General features: G+C 38.4%; 2 protein-coding genes across 4 annotated transcripts; both read right to left on the reverse strand.

The window, feature by feature from the left end:
* Window positions 1-4,209: 4,209 nt before the first annotated feature.
* LOC107223940 (anoctamin-5) lies at window positions 4,210-10,761 on the reverse strand. Its single transcript, XM_046734593.1, has 13 exons — window positions 10,674-10,761; window positions 9,077-9,200; window positions 8,667-8,849; window positions 8,195-8,409; window positions 7,777-7,915; window positions 7,466-7,667; window positions 7,041-7,384; window positions 6,710-6,949; window positions 6,304-6,521; window positions 5,991-6,208; window positions 5,575-5,816; window positions 5,179-5,466; window positions 4,210-4,846 (listed from the first exon to the last, which is right to left on the reverse strand). The coding sequence occupies exons 2-13, from the start codon at window positions 9,185-9,187 to the stop codon at window positions 4,613-4,615; spliced, it is 2,634 nt and encodes an 877-aa protein (XP_046590549.1). The 5' UTR covers window positions 9,188-9,200; window positions 10,674-10,761; the 3' UTR covers window positions 4,210-4,612.
* A 1,666-nt stretch (window positions 10,762-12,427) lies between these two features.
* On the reverse strand, window positions 12,428-16,215 carry LOC107223938 (membrane-associated protein Hem). Of its 3 annotated transcripts, none has more exons than XM_015663811.2 (2): window positions 16,118-16,215; window positions 12,428-15,962 (listed from the first exon to the last, which is right to left on the reverse strand). In XM_015663811.2, exon 2 carries the CDS (start codon window positions 15,798-15,800, stop codon window positions 12,432-12,434), a length of 3,369 nt encoding a protein of 1,122 aa, XP_015519297.1. In that variant the 5' UTR covers window positions 15,801-15,962; window positions 16,118-16,215; the 3' UTR covers window positions 12,428-12,431. The 3 variants fall into 3 exon arrangements, with proteins under 3 accessions (XP_015519297.1, XP_015519296.1, XP_046590548.1); XM_015663810.2 differs by having other exon boundaries at window positions 16,042-16,131; XM_046734592.1 differs by lacking the exon at window positions 16,118-16,215 and adding an exon at window positions 16,042-16,110 and having other exon boundaries at window positions 12,428-15,973.
* Window positions 16,216-16,537: the final 322 nt, after the last annotated feature.

Genomic DNA, 16,537 nt, shown 5'->3' on the forward strand with positions numbered 1-16,537 from the left:
AATGGCGTGATGTTTGCGAAATCGCGATAGTAAATTCGTAAAAATCATGTCATTTCTTCATTTTTACGTTAAATGAAATTACGTTGCAGTGGTTTTGTTCAGAACTGCACGTAGAATGAGGCTGTTGTCCTCTTTTTTGCGTTTCAGATACGTGGACTTGGATAATTCGAGATATATACGACGGCGTTGAAATCGACTAGGGCACCCCCTTAAGTACATCGTAAAAAATCACGCAAATCTTAAGTACACGACTGGTTATACTAACCACGAGTTTCGCAATCAACGGCCTACGAGTCCATGCGAATTCCAGTGGAAAATTTACGAGCGAATAATTTCTACTTTAAATTCGTATAGACAGCGGAAAATATGACATTATTATGCGGGCGACGTTATTTATTCCATGCCTTTGCGGAGTACGGAAACTAGTAGAGGTGTCTTTAAAATTCTGACAAATAATAGAGTTTCAACACTTTGCAGATAAATACCGAACGTTTGGTACGTAAGTTTGCAGCTTGAAATTAAAGTTAATTACACAAACGATAATTACTGATTTGTCGCTTCGCTATCAAATATTGTGCGGTAATTGGAGGAATATTGATACATGTACAGTTACGTGTTATCTTTAATGATTTTGCCAACGTCAGAAGAGCAGTGCTTCGGTAAAAAATGATATTATACGCGGGTCAATCCGTTCAAACTCGTGGAATCGCTTTTATCACACGATGAAAATAAATTATGACGATGCTTCCGAATTTTGAAATTAACAGATCATTGATAGTACCGAATAAAATGTTTTACATTTCTTCTTCCTCGAAATTCACGTTCTTAATTAGGTACTTCGTAAGTTTCTCTATGACTGATTCTGCTTCACCTACCTTCGCAAATATCATCAAATTACAATAATTCTTCAAGTTCACAGATTAGGGCAAATTGGTCTGGATTGACGTTATGGATCACGATAAGACTCGTCGTCCAAACCTCTCCGCTACTTTATCCTTTCTAACGAGTATTGGATACCGATTGAAAAAGTTCAAAAAATTTCAAGTCACACCGAGTAACTAGACGAAACAACGAGAAAAGTCATCCAGTCCCAGTTAAAACTCTGTGTTCATTGTTATTTAGCAAAATCATATTTGAACTGTTAAAAAAAATTGTAGAAAATGCGTTGTAATATTATTCAACAACTTATCATCACTGTTCACCAAAATAGAGTTTCTATATCATTTCAGACACGTGAATTTTCGACAAAACTAGAATTTCACTACTTGAAAGCATAAAACGCTTCGTCAGTTTGTAATTCCAGCCATTCAACTGCAGATTTTCTCGAAACCTTGAGTTATCGTGGGGCCCATTGTTATACGATAATTAGCAGATATTTTCAATGGTTAAATGTAGAATCTACGAATTGTCTTCGATTTTTTTTTTTTTTTTCATATACATTGAATCGAGGTACTCGTTCGTCGTTTCACAAAGCAATCAAAGTAACATTGTTTCAACGCACATATGTCGTGCCGATGACGACAGAGACGAGAAATTTTTACCGTCAACTAAAGAATAATAAACATATATTTACGAAAAACACGGGTGTGAAATTGTATTTTTAAAACACGTGTATGTGTATATTTTTACAGCGAAGAACGCACGTGCTAGCTTCTCAATGTTAAAAGTGAAGGATGTGCTAAAATATCAACAACTATACGATACATGCAAATGCGAGATGGATAATTTCAAGAATCACAATTAGCGTCGACGTGTTTTTCATTCATCAGGATCATCAATTATAACGGGCTAAATCCTTGCACAAACTCCGACACACGAATGACCCTATTCGCGTCCGTATCGTCAATTTTTTCTTACTGCAAATTTTCAATCCCCACTTATCAGATCGCGTAGACACTCGAAGTTTATCGAATTCTTCGCCAATGTAAATTGGGCCCGATCCCACGGTACGCAACAAGGATTTACTCCGCAGCGTGGGCCGATTTACGGTTTGACCATGCCCTCCGGTCATTTTCGGTAAAATTATCATACTCGCGATGATCGGTCCAAGGTTGCCGATTCACACCACGACCCGGGTGCCCTTGACCGGGCTAATTCTGTTCTTTGATGATGATACCGCTTTTGTTGTTCTTCGCCCGACAAATATCACCGGTAAGATTGTAATAGGTACACGTGATACGTGTATAGTATGTATACCTGTTCTGCGTGTATCGTGCGATTCGCGCGCGAAACGCAAAACGAGGCGACCTCCGCGTAAGCTTCTCGTTGCCAATTGTCGACAAAACTCGAATTTTCACTTGCTGGAAATTTAGTTTTGGTGAAATTTTCCGCCACCCGTGTATTGCGGGATATTCATCACTTCAATGACGTTGTAATAAAGATGGAGGTGGAAAAGTAAGTTTTGATAGTGTGCAACAGAAGACTTATATGCGTTTAAACGAGGCGCTAGAAAAAAAAACTTCCCAAAACTATGACTACTTACTTCTTTTAATAGTAAAAAAAACTTTCAGAGCAAATCGGGGTTCACCTATTGAATTATTCAGTTTAAAATATAATTCATTCTGATAGTGCTAAAAATGCAAAAGGTAAGCAACGAAATCGCACTTGTCGTAGTTGATACGAATCTGTAATTAACTTATATCCATAACTTGTGCGTATGTACATCGTACACATAATCGCAGCAGACACATTGACGTGACGCAATACGATGCACATGAAAAATTCTACCTCTAGCTGCGAGTGTCTGGTGTTATTAAGGAATTGATATACCATCTACAAAAGCCTGCATAAGATCTCCGTTTTCATATAAGATTATGTAACACAATCTTGATCTGCTTCAGCTATCCTGACTACGGAAAGTTAAAACGAATCAGGACTCGAGAATTGCGTGCTTGAAACTAATCTCTGCAAGATCAAGGAAGCTTGCGGTTTTACATTGTGAAATACGGAACGGACAGACTTACGAAAATTAAAAACTACAAACAATCGTCACGCCTCAATGTAACAAATTACCAATCGCCAATTGTGACGGAGATTCCACACCGTACTGATCCAACGGAGGTGACAGGAGTGAGGCAGGCAACCTCAATATCGGCTCTATTGTGTTCAAAGAGAAACGAGGCAAGGACACGCGGAAGCCCAACTTGTGTATATCAAGATGAAAAAATCTCCACCTCAACGTGCGTCCATTGTTACAATGTACACGATGCATACTGCGAGTAAAAGGCAATTAAAAAATATTAATTATTCCATTTTTTCTATTCACCCGCGCATGAAAGCATAAATCACTCCATCGAAATCAGGAGACATCGTATCATCGTTTACTCTGAGACGTGTTGTTCGAAACATATGGTGCCCAAGCCAAAGAGGAAGCTCGGATTACTTCTGAACCGATAGCAATTGACGATACTAAGGACATCCAAATGATTGAAACTGTGTCAAAATTAATGATGGACCGGAGCATAACAAATCTAAGAGTTGAAGGTGATCAACAAAAAAAATTTTATCAGTATATTGTGCATTCTTTCGCATTCGTTTAACTTCACCGATTTATCTATAGGTACCTATTTAAACGTCTTTTGCACCCATTTGCTTTTGTCCGGCTGATTAGCCAAACACGTTTCATGAATATACATGAATTTATGATACACGAACGATAATTTGAGTATATTCACATCAGATGTATTACTGGAATTAAAATTATCTTTATAATAGTTTCAACTCTGAGAACCGGATGTTCTGAAGCTACAAATCTATTTTGTTCATACGAAAGACGATAATTATCGAAAACGAAAAATCGTTTCAGAAGTTAATGATCGCATGTCATCATCACAGTACAGGTTTAAAACATTTTTTTCATTTTATTATTTATAAATAATAACCTGTTCGGGCCACTGAAAAAAATCGCCAACCAATACTTATTACTACCGCGAAGAGAGATTAAGACTGCCGAGATTTAATAAAATATAATATTGGTCAATCAAGAATCTCAAAGTGCATTCGTGAATCTTCCACGACCTTTCAGATTCGGTATGAAAAAAAAAAACCAGTTCAAAGTCTGGTCAATGTATTTCTATTAACACGAATGATATCACAGAATGTTAATTAAAGGCATCGTCCAACCCGCCACTTCAGATCTCGAACCTTTTACGCGGTGCAATTACCACAGATCGAAATTAGTTGGAATTACTAGAGCAATAAAAATACAAGTTCCGTACTTAAAGAGTATTATAAAAATTCAGATCGTACACACGGTATAAGTATAATATAGGTACTAATTTACTAATTTAAGCCTAATTAGTTCGATTAAAAAATTTGTGAAATGTATTTTGAGCACTTCGGCACCAAACTGTAATGACGCGCCAATCATTGCTGAGAAAAAATGTACTAGTATGAATATTTCATTTGTAAATAGTTCGAATATATAGCTTCGCGGGTTCAATACTGTGACCTGTGAAATGTGAAGCTACATGGTAAGTTTGTTGAAAATAAGGTCGTTTAATGGAAAGATGTCTATTACTTGCCAAATAAAGAGCCGATTCTGTTGTTCATTCCGAAAAGAGATCAAGTCAAGGTACGGGATCGGGAAATTTGAGTGTGCGAATGGTTACAGTCAGTTTTCTGTTATATACGGCCTTCTTTGAATTGCATTGCTGTTGTTGTCGCCATGCATAGAATCCGATTGATTGAGTTGCTGTCCCTCGAGATAATCCCTCGCACGTGCAGCTTCTCTTTTAATGATTAGCTCCTCCGCCAGAAACGCTTCACGTTTTATACGCGCACGTAATTTTCGGGGTGTGCCAGACAGGCACCATTGCACGGTCATCGTCAGCAAACCGACAACGTTCTATCGCAACACAATAATGAAAAATTACATGTATTTATAACCCATAATTGGAGGATCACTCTCTGTTCGATGGTAACAAAATAAATGGCATTCAAAGCGATACGTTTTTTAGTCGATAATTACGACGATTTCATTTGTAAGAATAATAGTTTTCTCGAAATTTTGAAATTACTGTTCAAATTACGAAAGCGAGTCGGTTGAGGTTTGGGGGAAAGAAACGTATGGAATTCTTGCCAAAGGTGAGCTGCTTCGAGAATAAAAAAAAAAAAAAAGCGGAATTTGCAGTGAGCAAAATGGGCAGTTTTTAATGGAGTCGTCTTGTTTATAATTACCTGAAAGACGACGACAAATGCTAATCTTGCAGCCAGAATATGCCAGTAGATTGGAGGCCGTTTGTAGGACAGAACACCGAGCCCGTAAGGATTTCTGTACTCCGCATATCTACATACAGTGATATTTTCGAACTTGCTTTCCAATGGAGCAGTTTCATTAATAAAATCCGCTGTTCTGAAGTACGCAAGAGTATGGTTCAAGAATCCGTGGTCAGTCTTGTCCTCACTAACAACCATCATGTACACGAATCGCGGTATGTAATTTGACGAAAATGCGATTATAAATGCCTGTAACAATCACCCATAACTGAACAGTATTCGGGATTTATTGTTGAATATAGTTAAATAAAATAGGAACAAGGGATCCAAATATGCAAAAAAAATGATTATACGTACGTTAGTAGTAACTGAAATGCGTGCAAGGGCGTCCAGAATACGAGCCCAAATTCCAATATCACGTACACGTCGAGGTACTGGCCGTCTGTAATGTCGGAGAAATTTTTTTGCGTCTAAACGCATTTCGAGAACGTTATTAGCCAAAGCAAAAAACGGCGCCAGCGGAAACGCTGTGACGAAGATGGTTATGAACCCAAACTGGATTACCATTTCCAAATATTCGTTGTACAGGCCTCTTGAACCTGATAAAAACGAACGGTCAACAGAAATTCGTCAATCAAATAGTGGTTCCAGTCATAATATTATTATTGTTATTCAAATATATTCTGATTTTCGCTTAATTCCCTACGAGGGTAAATAGTATGTATTTTTTCACAGTCGAAATAATATAAAATATGAATGACTAGGGCACGTACCCCAATTAAGGAGTTTAAAGTCTCGAATCCATTGGTTCTTACTAGGAATGGGATCCTTTTGATTCAGACCCGTGTGGATTCGGAATAAGACCCACGATTTCATTATTACTGGCAAAATCATCTCTATTGCAGTAGACAGCGCCTGTTTTCCAACCATTATAATTGCCAGCTGTATACTGAGCTCCATAAAACATCCTCCCGGGCTGCATTCTTCCTGTCTGATTTAGTATTTGGGTATATACAACTTCACAACGGTATGCAAAATTCAGGGGAATAGGCTGTCTGAATGATACTTAAAAATTCAAACACGTACCTGTATCCTAATATTCGATTATACTTCTTGGGATATCCAACAAACTTGCCTTTCATAAAAGCTATGTAAAATATGGAAGCGTAGTAGTTGACAAATTGAAACAGGTATACTTTCAGTGTTAAGCTATCGTCAAATTCTGCTTGAGTTCGTAAGAATTCCATTTCCGTTAGGTACACTGCTAGCCAATCGTATATGTAATTCAGTGCTAGAATGCACACCTGTAGAATAATATTAAAACTAGATAGATTTGGATCTTCGAAAAAAGTAAGACTACATAATAAAAGGCTTAAGTATTATGAATTTTTGCAACAATCTCAGTCAGATATAGATAAATAGAACTCCTAACATTTACTTTCGCAATACTGATTTGTATATTTTCTCTCAAGTATGAGAGTGAATAAATTACCAAATTGAGAACAGCTGCGACGGCTGGCAGAGCAAGGGTCTTGTAGCTCGTGGAATCTACTTCATGGCCGAAGAGTGAGTAGCTCGTAATCATTGACATGCGGTACAAAACTACTGTGAAAACAGCGGCAACGGCAGTACAAGTCAGCAGAAGAACAACAGAAAAGCTGAAGAAGGTTGCTGGGACTCGTACCTTCCAGTAACTCACATGAGGCTCTATTTGACGCGTAACTGCATTCACCTAAGAAACAATGGAAAGGAAATGTCTAAAATGTGCAACAGGTTTGATAAATTTTGTACATTTCCATGAAGTACTCGAACACTAGAGATACTTTTTGTTTTATTCTGAAGAATGTTGCTTTGGCAAGGAGAGACAGATATCCTGGTCGAGGGTGTTCCGACGATCGATCCCATTCTATTAATCCCCAGCGATGGCTTAGTTCTACGGATCTTCGCTTCCACAATTCAAGGTACAAGGTAGTCCAAAATGACATAAAAACCGCAAATACTGGAGTAGCCGGATTATCAAACAAGTAAGTTACTTTCGTTAGCAAACACGTCTCGTTCAGTCTCCAATAGTCGCATCTTTTGTCACACTGAGGACACATCACAATCTCACTGGCGGTTTTATCACAAGCTTCGTTTGCCAACTGATTCGAATTTAAAGTAATCAATCCTGCATAAATATAACACCGAATTTCAGAACTAAGAATAAACATTGAACTTACAAGAAACTAAGAAAAAAAATTAATCTTACCATAAAAGAAACATAATAATCCTGCTATACTAGCAGGAATAAGCATGTACGTATAAAAGCCGAGCCATGCAAAGTATATCGCGAAATTTACTCCAAAATAATCCGCGATGGCGTCCAGGGGCTGCAGTTTTACCCATTTACGGGTGGAGCCCCATTCCTGGTAGAGCAGTGATCTTTTGGATCCAGGTTGCTTATAGGTACCCTGGCGAAACATATTGATAATATTATTAATTGTAATTTATGCAGTTGCAGCAAACTTTATTTCAATAGTTATTATCGACGGTTCGAATTCATTCTGCAATTATACTTACATCATGCAATGGATAAGCTGCTGAGTAAACTCCATCGATCAATAGAGATTCAATACCCTCAGCTTGTCTGGCAAGAATAAAATCAACTACCATACATCGTACGCTCCAAGGAAAAAAGTTTTCGGCATCGACGTCAAATCTTAACAAACAGAAGAAATCATGGAAAGTTAATGATGAAACACGACTTCTAGACTTCTTTCACCGATGCAGTGATTCTGGTATACCAGACTCAATTTCAATTACTTTAGCTTCACTCGCATAAAGTATCATTGAAATTTTCTCGTGTCGATCATCATTTCGAACAAAGAATCTCTGGGATATGAAAACAGCAGTGATTGACTAGGCACGCTAGTTTCCATAAATATGAAAGTTGCTGAAAGAAATTAATATTAATATTAAACAGGATATAGCTACTTACAGGTAAATTTTATCTTTAGAAAATTCAGTAGACAACTGATACTTCCGGGTAGGGAATTTAGCAGCATCCAATGTTGCGAAATGAAAAACTTGTGCAAACCAAGTACGTGCATCGTCGAATATGTCGGAAGGTTCTTGACTGCAAGCTCTTTCTTCAGGTGATAGTTTTATCGGCATACGGAGTTTCATAATGTCAGCATATCGGCAGAGCACCTCCTGTTACAAGGTTTAGAATATAATTTTTGAACTGTATTTGTTTACTTCACTAATTTACTGCTGTATAACAAATGATGTGGAAATAGAAATAATAGATGCTTGCGTATTAGCAATAGTGACTCACAACTCAAGGCCAGGTGTTAACAACTAAATCCTTGAATTTCTTAAATATAGGTGTAGCAAGTCATGCAAAGTAGTAGCTATACTACATGAGTTAAATTGATATATGTCATGAATAAATCAGCTTTTGAAAATACCTGAGTAGTAAAAATCTTGATAAAACTTAAATTGTGCTCGTGCTCATATTCTAGGCGTAGACCTTGATCTCGCAAATGCTGCTCAAAGATTTTTCTTCGCTGAGCATGAGATGTGTCCTTATCCACATAAGTGAGCACAAAGTCAGGAACTTCTTTTCTATCATTATTTAGCGAATCAATTTCCTGCAAGCATAATAACGAACTGCGACTCAATCTTACCCTTAATTAGAGCAGTTTTTAAAACCTTTCAATACAAAATGATTTTATTTATAGGTGAAAGTGAACCTTGTGAAACTATGTTGATATTAAACTCTTTTATAAATATATGGACTCAAAAAAAAGTTTGGTGTGTTTCAGTACTGTAACGTTTTACAAGTTTTCTTATCATTAAAGACGATATTATAACTCACCAATGGTACGGAGCGGTTTTGTTGCTCGAGCGCAATCATTTTTTGGCTCGCATCCCATCCAACTTCATCCATCCCCTGGTATGGGGACTGGCCATTGCGGCATAGGTCCATATTTTTGACAATTCTAGGAAGTGATATATACGGTTGGAAACAAGGAAAAAGAAGAGGGAAACACATGACATGTAACATTAAATTAATGAAATGAACAATAAGAATAATATTTATGGTGACATTCAAGGAAAATTTTGATGGGATAGAAAATATGATACACAATTTTGTTGGCACTGATAATATCTGTATTTCAGTATACAGTTCTTGGACTTTGAATATTGGACCTTCTGCTGGCGAATATGGACTTTGGGTGTGAATAAAAATGTTTTAGTCGACCGAAGATATCAGATGTTCAATTATTACCAATTAATTTGAAATGACGCTGAAACTAGCAGATAATACTCAGCAGGTAATACACGCCGAAGGGTTCCAGGGTATGATGAAACGAAGAAACTTGTTAGGATTATTCAGGGAACTATTTCGAATATATTCCGTGATATCTTAGTGTTTGCTCACTCCCTGAAAGCCTTGCTGTCATATTACCTGCTGAATATTATCTGCTAGTTGCAGTGTCATGGATTTTAAATGTGAATCCAACGTTTCAATATAATTTGATTAAGAATCTGTTCAAAATTCTATATGCTAGTGGTCAGACTAGCGAATATTTATTACGTATACACACTTTATTATATTTTCTCTTTGCTCGTAGAAATTCCAGAATGTTGTGCACATTCAGGATATCTAGTAGAAATTGCGCTCCAATATTTCCAGACAACAGGTTTTGTATATAAGAATTGTGTTTTTTTTTTTGATTGCAAGTTTTGAATAGCTTTTAGTAATGAAAACCACTTTCTTAGAACAATTGAATACTGTTTTACTGAATGGTACAAATTATTTCCAACTATTTTTTTTTTTTTGTTTTTGGAATCTGGCACAAAGAAAGTGGTCGAATTGATTTCTGCAGCCAAAACTACACTGCGGCCATGAGACAACAAAAAGCATTATTGATGGAACAAAGCAATGTTACATTGAAGATAAATAAAATGCATATTAGTTTTATAATTAGTAAAGCCAAAAATTAAAATACAGCTCATTCAATCCAGCAACTCCCTGGCAATCTTGGTTTCCCAGTTTTGTCTATCAACTAGATATTCCAGCACTAAACTTGATGACAAAAAGTTAAATGTATCGCTTATAACGTAATCTCACAGATATTCAGATTGAAAAAAATAAATGTTATGTAATCTACACTAAAATGTATCATAATGTGTGAACAGCGATACCACTGATTAATATAAATGAAATGTAACTAACCATTGAGAAATCTAAATGACTCATGTCAATATCCGGCAAAGCAGGGGCAGCGAATGACATTGAAACAGACGACTGATCCTGTACGTCCTTATATTTCTATGTTAGAAAGATCAGTCACAGCCCAACCCAGGAAGCGATTTATATGCAATATAAAAATATTAAAGTTAGAGTTTAGATAGCAAATGAAAGATATAAATATGAAAATACAAACCAGTTTATGCATAAGGCTTACATTAAATCTATTGTACTCACGAATTAATAATTTGGCCGTTTATTAGGTATAGCTGGTATTAGTGACTAGACATTTGGTTAAACGTGATTTAATCCACACTATCACATATTTGTCACTTGCTCGTATCACATGTTCGGCTCCTGCCGAATGGGTTTCTCTTCCTTTCTACCCGTCAACGACTCCTTTATAATATATCCACATCCCACGAACACGAGCCCGTCGGCAACTGATTTAAACTAACAGTAATCAAATTTTCCAACCACAACTCGCCGAGTGACTGCGGCCGAGAATGCGTCACCGACAGCTACGGTCGCGACGTGATGACGTCGGTACGATTAATCTGTTCGAAATTGTTGCCGGGCGACTCGAACGAGCATATACCTATATATCCCTGAGGAAGTCCTCCTGAGAGTACCATAGTAATTAGACAACATAGCGCGTCATACGGCTGAGTCGTTATCCGATCACATTCATATTTCGCAACAACCCGACCTCCGATCTTGGTGTGATATATCAATTCCTCGTGTATGGACAGAGCAGCGCGGTCACGTGACTCAAAACAGCTGTGGAAGCTGTGGAAGGGGAGCCGTGATTCACAATCGAAATCACTTGAAATCATGATCATCGAGCTTAGATAGATCGTTGACTGAAGACGCTTTTTCCAAAACAGCGTTGTGATTAAGGAGAAATATTTCGAACGATTTCATTTTCATCATTCCTTAAAATTTTCCAGATTAGCTGGTTAATAAATGTTTTGAAACAAAATACGACGCTTTTTTTACGAGTACACCAATGCGCGGGACGAAAGATATTCGAATCTACCGCTAACGAATTTTACGATAAACGTAGGTAAAAATCAAATGGTTATCGGATAATTGATCGGCAATTAGCGTACTTAGATATTTAAATATTCCGAAAAGCTGATTAATGTACATTAATTGTCCCGTATATTCTTATTACAAAGACAAGCCAACCCTTTACACGGAGATATAATTTGGCTTGATGTATTTTCAACGAACGTAGAGATGATTGACTTTATTATCAGTATAGATATAAACTATTTCAAAATAGTTACAATTTCCAATAAAAACATTAGCTTATTGTTAAATGATAAATGTATCGTACCATACATATAATACAACAATTATACAATATGTTGTAAATACGTATAAATATAAACTGCATTTGTACTGCAGCTTATGAAGAATCAATAAAATATTGAAAAAATAAAGAACTTACAAGCTATTCTATTGAAAAATGAAATAAAAAGATTGCGCAAGTCGCATTCTTTCCAAGATTTTGATGTTCAAATAGTATCCAGCTAGTTTTAATTAAAAAGAATGTTATCGCTCGATTCATTTCTGTTTACGTTACAAAATTACAATAAACTACGTCCTATAAATATCGGCATTACTCAATCTATCTATTACAATTCGTTTCCTAGAGCCAATACAAGATTTGGATCAGAGGTACTTTGATTTACATATGCGTATAAAATAAAAAATATTTCCTGATTGGCTCTACTGGTTTTAATATTAAAATCAGGTAGCCTCAAACAAACTAATACCACTATTAAGTGTACACGATATTCTAGAGATAATATTACACTATCGAAAATAATCAGTTTATGGAAATACGCGTCTCAGAGTTCGACTTACCGAATAACATATACATATACTATTATGAAACTACCTTCGATTCACGGCAAGCTTAGACAGTAAGAAAATACTCGCAATCCTTGTTTATTTCCAAGCATCGTTATTGCTGTGCTTGACCCATTTTATACACATCGTGATAAGCATTACGTATTAACGCATATGGGAAACAGCTCTCCAATAAATCCATGGTTAGAAAGGGTGATTCTTGAACGATCTGATCGAGGAGAAGGTACACAGATTCTCTATTCTTTGTTGCCTCTTTGTCTGCCTCCTGCCCTAATCTCAAAAGACTGGATGATGCCAGTGCCAAGAACTCCTTCATTCTGTCTTCAATGTCGTTTTGACCACATATCGTGAACAGTGCACCGAATATATTGTTTATGGCAGTGGCCATGCAATGTATATTGTTAGAATGCCCCTCCAATGAAGCCCTATAGAACGAGTTTTCGTTGCGAGCTAATTTCGGAATGGAAACAGCGACGAATACCATTAACAAACAGACTAAAAGATGCTCGTCTTCATCTGCTTCAGCTTTTTGACTCCTCAAAGCTGCTGCTAGGGTTGGATCAACTTTGCACGTCAGCCCCGCAGCAGATGTCATTTCGGAAACAATCCTCATCGGATCGCCCGAAGGCAAGTGGTGCCGAAAGTCTAATATAGAGCTGAGCAAAAATGGAATCCGCTCCTCCAAAACGTCGACCAAAGCTGCCTGGGCTAATTGTCTGAAGCTCAAAATCACCCCAACTATTGTAACCCTTTGAAGAACATTGTCGACTTGCTGTAGCCTTTTGAATTGTTCCTTCATCACTTCAGGCTTATCAAAATTCGTTCTCAATGCAACTAAGACGTCCTTATTACCAGCTACTAATTTTTTCAGTTCTTGCACCTGACTCGCGATGTGCCACATCAGTGTTTCATTCAACATTTTCATACCGTAAGGTCCAATCAGTTCGGCAAGAGCCCTGAGTTCGTTGATATCAGAAAATTCCTCAGCGTTGAAGGGAATCGCACTCTCGGCTGTGAGGCTGACGAATGCTCTTTGATTTCCTGAATAGCAAATGTTTCCTGCGCTTACTCGTCTCAACAACACTTCGGAGTACCACTGCATGTACAACGAAGCTATAGTTTTGTCCCCGTGGCTATCGAGCTGTTGAGTTTGTTGCAACAAAGCATTATTAAAAACTCTAGTTATATCGATGTGAACGTAGTTTTCGACAGTTTGCAATACATTCATGTAAGCTCTAACGCTGACAAATAACTCTGATGGTTTAGCAATGACGCTAGTATCCGGATTGAACATCACCATACCAACTAAAGCTTTGGCGAATCGTGTTTCCAAGTGTTGATGTAAGTACTCCCTAGGAGCAAATGTATATTCCCACACATTGATGGTGGGGCAAGAATTTATTGCGAAACACAATTCTGTTAGAGCCATGTGAAGTTTGTCCATTGTCGTAAGGTCTTCTCGCGTTTTTCTGTAGCTTTCAATACCGGGTTTATGAATCTCGTACATATTTTTCTTGTTCTTATCTTTTTTCTTGCGATTCACTACTTGAGATATTTGCGCTGCACAGTGCTTAGGCAGAAGCTTATCTGACATTGTACACTGCTCGTCGCAAATTATGGTTATTATATTTTTAGCCTCTTTGGCCATTTCGTCCAAAAACATGTTAACAACAGACAGACTTCTTTCTCTGATATGATGACGTTCTTCGGGGCAAAGTTCATGCGTACAGCTTTGAAAATGGCTACACATCAATGGAAAAGCAACAATGTATCGATTCTGGGCAGGAAATTCTAAACACATGTGAAATTGATCTTCGAATATCTTGCTGTAAAAGCAAAATATCGAGAGATCGGAAGTTTCCACCAACATCTCGTCTAAATTGTCAACCATTTTGGTGTGAAAAATAATACCGTCCATAAACGAAGCCAATTCCCTGTTATCCGCGAGATTCATATTGCACTTTGCAACCGACATATAAGCCTGCAATCTAAACCAGTCAAGCCTGAATGCACGAAAATCAAACAACTCGTTATCCTCGACCTGTTTTACTGTTAAACTCGCAATTGAAGAGCACATGTCGCTCAGAATGGCTCCTTCATCCTCAGGACACACAGGCAAATTTTGTATCATTTGATGCAGAGCTGGTGCGTCAAATCCAGCCAAAAATTGGACGTAATATCGTTGCAGGACTTGGGAATACTTTCTAACAAGAGCGCGCAATTCCTCGCAGTGAAACAAGAGTTCAGGGAGCTGCCTGTCGACGAGGTCATCGCCTCCACGACCCTTTCCTTTTCCCTGAATAGGTGGATTGTCACCGTGTCTCAAGAGCCACAGCACCTCGTCTCGGGCATGAGATAATCCCATGAACACTAGCAGAGCTTTTGGGCCCAAGAGCCCTGGATGATCGGATAATATCAGCCCCAACTCCTTCAGGGCTGTTCTCAAAAATTTTCGCCTTTCTCGATGCCTGTGTCCAGCTTTCTGAATGGCTTGACTGTAGCAGTCCTTCACTTCAGATACTCTCTTGCTGTACCCTTTCATGCTTTCAAAAAACGACTGAATGTATTGGTGAATATATATGACTTCGTCTCTAAACAGAGCTAAAACCCATCCTGATTCGAGGGCGGTGGTCCATAGTTTACTGGGTTGCTCCTGGTTGAGGACCGTGTGACAAAGAGTGAAACCGAGGACAACCCATCTTTCTAATCTATCTAAGCTCAACGTTTCACAGGACATCGTGTCCGTAACGGCAGCTTTAAGCAGCTGCCCTGGACTACCGACGAGGCTAAGTTTCTTGTCGGCTCTCCATGTGTCTGCCGATAAATTTCTTCCAGGGTAAATTGGCCACAGCGACATCAGCGCATTTATCAGTAATTTACCATGCGGCACAAACTCTTCGGACAATTTCTTGAGCGGCGCATCGTAGTCCATGATCATCTGGCCTAGTCTCGGAAAGCTGGGATCTGACTGGCTGTGGACCATTTCGTGGGCCGCGTTGAACAGGCCTAAGACAGCTTTTCGATCCTCAACTCTGGACAGAAGTATCATCAGGCTTACGTAGGTGATTACCAGGTCCAGGTAGCCCTTTGTCACGTCAAAATTTATCGTTATGTCCATGTGAACTCCGCAAGCGTCCATCGTAGTCAGCAGTTCACAGACGTTGTCCTTGAAGTCAAGAAGGTCAACAAAGGTGTAGTAGTAGAGGGACAGAGACTTGATAATCTCGGTGCGAAGGTTCGTTATCGCAGCCAGTCCCTTGATGTCGATATTGGGAAATCTTCGGATTATGTATTTAATCGCAGACTCCAACGTTTTGTCGGACAGAAACGCAGGCTTGGATTTGGCATCGCCGCATGCTTTTTTTATGTTGTAAATACGAGTAAGCATACCGGTGCCTCTGTCGTTCAATATAGCCAGTTTCTCAGCCAGCTTCTGCTGGCTAGGAATAATTGGTCGCGCCATATTCGTGGCCTGCTTGTCAATGAACGGCGGTGAATCAGTAGAATCGCCTCATAATTTATTGAACCAAGTGTCAACTGTGTTTCCGGATGACAGGAGACCCCACCCAGGGGTAGCTTGTAGGCTTGACAGGATTTCCAACGTAATTTCGGCGCACAGCGATTTCTGAAATATAACTGATCGATTATACTAACTCGAGTGAGCTTTTTTGACGGTTGTACAACGAAGTGAAATGTTTTCTTACCAAATTTATCATTTCATTGCAACATTGTCACAAAATTATTAACACCCACTACACATCGATGTGTAAACTTACTCACCACTTTAAGTTATCAGTCCTTAAACTCAGCTGCGGCGCTCTCTTGTTCACTGCATCCAACTGCTGTGTGGGGAAATATTCCTCACTAGGTTCCTCAATCTCGCGCAGGCAGTCGGTATGAATCGCTTTTACCAACCGAGAGAAGGGGCAAACCATATGACCATACCGAATACGTTAATGAGAGTATTTTGAAGACAAAATCCATCACGCGTCAAAAAGTGCACAGTGCAATTCCATATTACGGCGTATCACAGAGTATTGTTATGTAACTGTGGATATGCTACATCTTTACGTATTTTTCCGCCTTATGAACTCGCAGTGAAATAGTATCCGCCTGAGCATAGGCAATTCACATTACTTCCATAAGTTCGCAATCAGAAGTTTGTCTTGTAACTGGATTCGAGTCCATGCGTTCTCAACA

The sequence above is a fragment of the Neodiprion lecontei genome, chromosome 3 (genome assembly GCF_021901455.1).
Source record: "Neodiprion lecontei isolate iyNeoLeco1 chromosome 3, iyNeoLeco1.1, whole genome shotgun sequence".
NCBI classification, from domain to species: domain Eukaryota; kingdom Metazoa; phylum Arthropoda; class Insecta; order Hymenoptera; family Diprionidae; genus Neodiprion; species Neodiprion lecontei.